Genomic DNA, 2500 nt, shown 5'->3' with positions numbered 1-2500 from the left:
GCAGGGACGTAATCGACATTACTCAAACACTGAACTAGAATCAGTGACCTTCTATAATTCTCATAACGAGACTGTTTGGATTTTACGAACGTAAGTAACCCTGAACTCCAGACGATGTTTCCGTAACAGTGTATTTTTCATTGTTTACTATCCAAATCACTGTAATCAGAGACTCGATCACGACACGCTTGCTGTATTAGGGGTTATTTTTGCTAACTACATGGTGAAGACGGGTTGTTTTGCTTTCCTCTGTCCAAAATCTGGCCAGGAGTCATCAGTTCCCATCCAGGATTCCGCTCAGTGTGGTGATTTTCCTGTTTAAAGACTCCTGAGTCAACTCACTGGATAATTAGCAGGTCTGGACTGAAACTGATGACACCAAGTGTAGACTGGAGCTGACTGACTGGACCAACTGAACTGTCTTTACGTAAATAATGCTCAAACAACGCGAGTCTGCAATTTGGCGAGTCGGTCAGCTGGTTCATGACGTCATGCGGCATCACTGTACTGTCCTCTAAACCTGTGGTCTGGTTAGAGCTTTAGATCCGTGATCAGAGGTGAGTGTCCAGTGAGGATTTAATGCTGAAATTACACACATCAGTGTTCAGACCTCAGACGGACTTTACTTATTCAGCACTGTTCAGAAGTTACGTGAGAAATATGGACAGGGGGGCGGAGTTTCTCTAAGAAAAAGGCGTGTCTCAGCTACATGCAGTCCATTTCAATTCATTTTTAAATTGTCTCTTGCTTTTATGTTAAATCATATTACATTCAATGGCAAGGAAATAAAACACTATTTCGTTCTTCAGTTCGCAAGTGGGTTTTTTTGTTTGTTTGTTTGTTTAAAGTGTTTAAATATCTAGACTGTAATTTAAAAACTCTGTCTCAGATGCATTTTACTCATGAAAAATCTGGCAACCTCGGAGGTGTGAACTACACGCAGGTGATTTTAATAATCTGAATGGTGCAGCCTGAAAATCCACTTCAGCAGCTGCGTAACCCGACTCTGAATACCAGGAACTTTCCTCGCATGAATACTGACGTAACTTCTGGACTTAATTCGGCGACTGAACGCAGGTGTTAGTGTTTTATTGTAACAAGGAATTGTTCTGTGTAGAAAGGCCCGAGAGTTGAAAATAGATGATCAGGAGACTGTGAGCTTCCTCGGTTGCCAGATTGGAGTGATGGTTCCCAGTGCTGTTTATGATGAAACGACCCTGTCACCGTAACCCTGGGGTTATTTTGCTCGAAGGCCCAATGCAGGAAATGGTCCAATCTGGCAGCGTGGAACAGCGAAGCTCCATTTGGCCTTGCACTCATCACGTATGAGCTCAGAGTTAGCGAGAGCATGAAGCAGAGTGCAGGAACGTCCCCGTGGCAGATGCACTGACAGATATCGCGGTCCAGTTTGAATGAGCTTAAGCATGTCCTCTGTTCTGATTCACTTCCAGGCAGACAAATGGACAGACTCAAACGAGAACCTCCCGCTGTAGATCTGCTGCTCTGGACTTACTTGAAGTAATTTGGCCTCCCTCACTCATGGCTGGCACACGTTCGGAGGCACATGCGAGTCAGACCTGGAGGCTTCGACTTTCCAAAGACTTTTAAGCTTCCTGGACGTCTTTGTGGACTGAAGTTTGAGAGCGTCAGAGATGATCATCAGATCGGATCTGTTATGGTGCTGGACTGACTGAACTGTTTTAATCCTCGTGTAGCTCCCCCCCAAACCCCCTCCCCCATGTCAGACCTTCTCTAAATTATGGAAATTTTGTGGAAGACGCTGACTTGGATATTGAGCCTGCTTTTGGCCGCTGCTGATCCTCAGAGCCTTTCTTACAGTTCTCAAGGTAAGACCCGGGTTCTAAAGTTCTACACATCTTTTGTGTGATTGTGTATCGTATCATTAACTCTCACCATGTGCTTTCTCTTCTTGAAATGAAAAGAGGAGTTTCTGTCTCATCTGGAGGACTACCAGCTCACCGTGCCTGTTCGGCTGAACGATAAGGGCGAGTTTATGAGTTACACTGTGAAGCAGCACCGGCCCGGACGCAGGAGACGGGCACTGGATCAAACCGGGCCGGACGCCGCAGAGACCAGGCTCTTTTACCGCCTGTCAGCTTACGGCAAGCACTTTCACCTAAACCTGACGCTCAACCCCAACCTGGTGTCCAAACATTTCACTGTAGAGTACTGGGGCAGGGACGGGCAGGAGTGGCGCCACGCCGTGGTGGACGATTGCCATTACGTTGGATACCTACTGGATCAGTACGACACTACAGGAGTGGCACTGAGTAACTGCAACGGCCTGGTGAGTACAGAAGGTCAGGAAGTGTCTTTGTAACAGTCAGAGGTGAAGCTGTAACTTTAAGTTTTCCCACATCTTCAGGACAGAGGAGTTTACGCTTCTTTGCGGTTTCTCAGTTTCTTGTTTTTTTTGTCTTATTAACTTAAAGAGAGAGGATAAAGAGAGGCTGGTGAGGGAACGAGTGTTTATAGCTGC

General features: G+C 46.1%; 1 protein-coding gene across 1 annotated transcript in view; it reads left to right on the top strand.

Moving 5' to 3' along the window:
- Window positions 1-2500, top strand: part of adamts6 (ADAM metallopeptidase with thrombospondin type 1 motif, 6) — an 80051-nt gene that overhangs the window by 3665 nt on the left and 73886 nt on the right. The window contains exons 2-3 of the mRNA XM_034312579.2: window positions 1452-1847; window positions 1944-2308. Of these exons, the coding sequence (XP_034168470.2) occupies window positions 1760-1847; window positions 1944-2308 (453 nt within the window). The 5' untranslated portion in view covers window positions 1452-1759. The remainder of the gene's footprint in view (window positions 1-1451; window positions 1848-1943; window positions 2309-2500) is intronic.

The sequence above is a fragment of the Pangasianodon hypophthalmus genome, chromosome 17 (assembly GCF_027358585.1).
Source record: "Pangasianodon hypophthalmus isolate fPanHyp1 chromosome 17, fPanHyp1.pri, whole genome shotgun sequence".
In the NCBI taxonomy this organism is placed as follows: domain Eukaryota; kingdom Metazoa; phylum Chordata; class Actinopteri; order Siluriformes; family Pangasiidae; genus Pangasianodon; species Pangasianodon hypophthalmus.
This window is presented reverse-complemented; position numbering and strand designations above follow the sequence as displayed.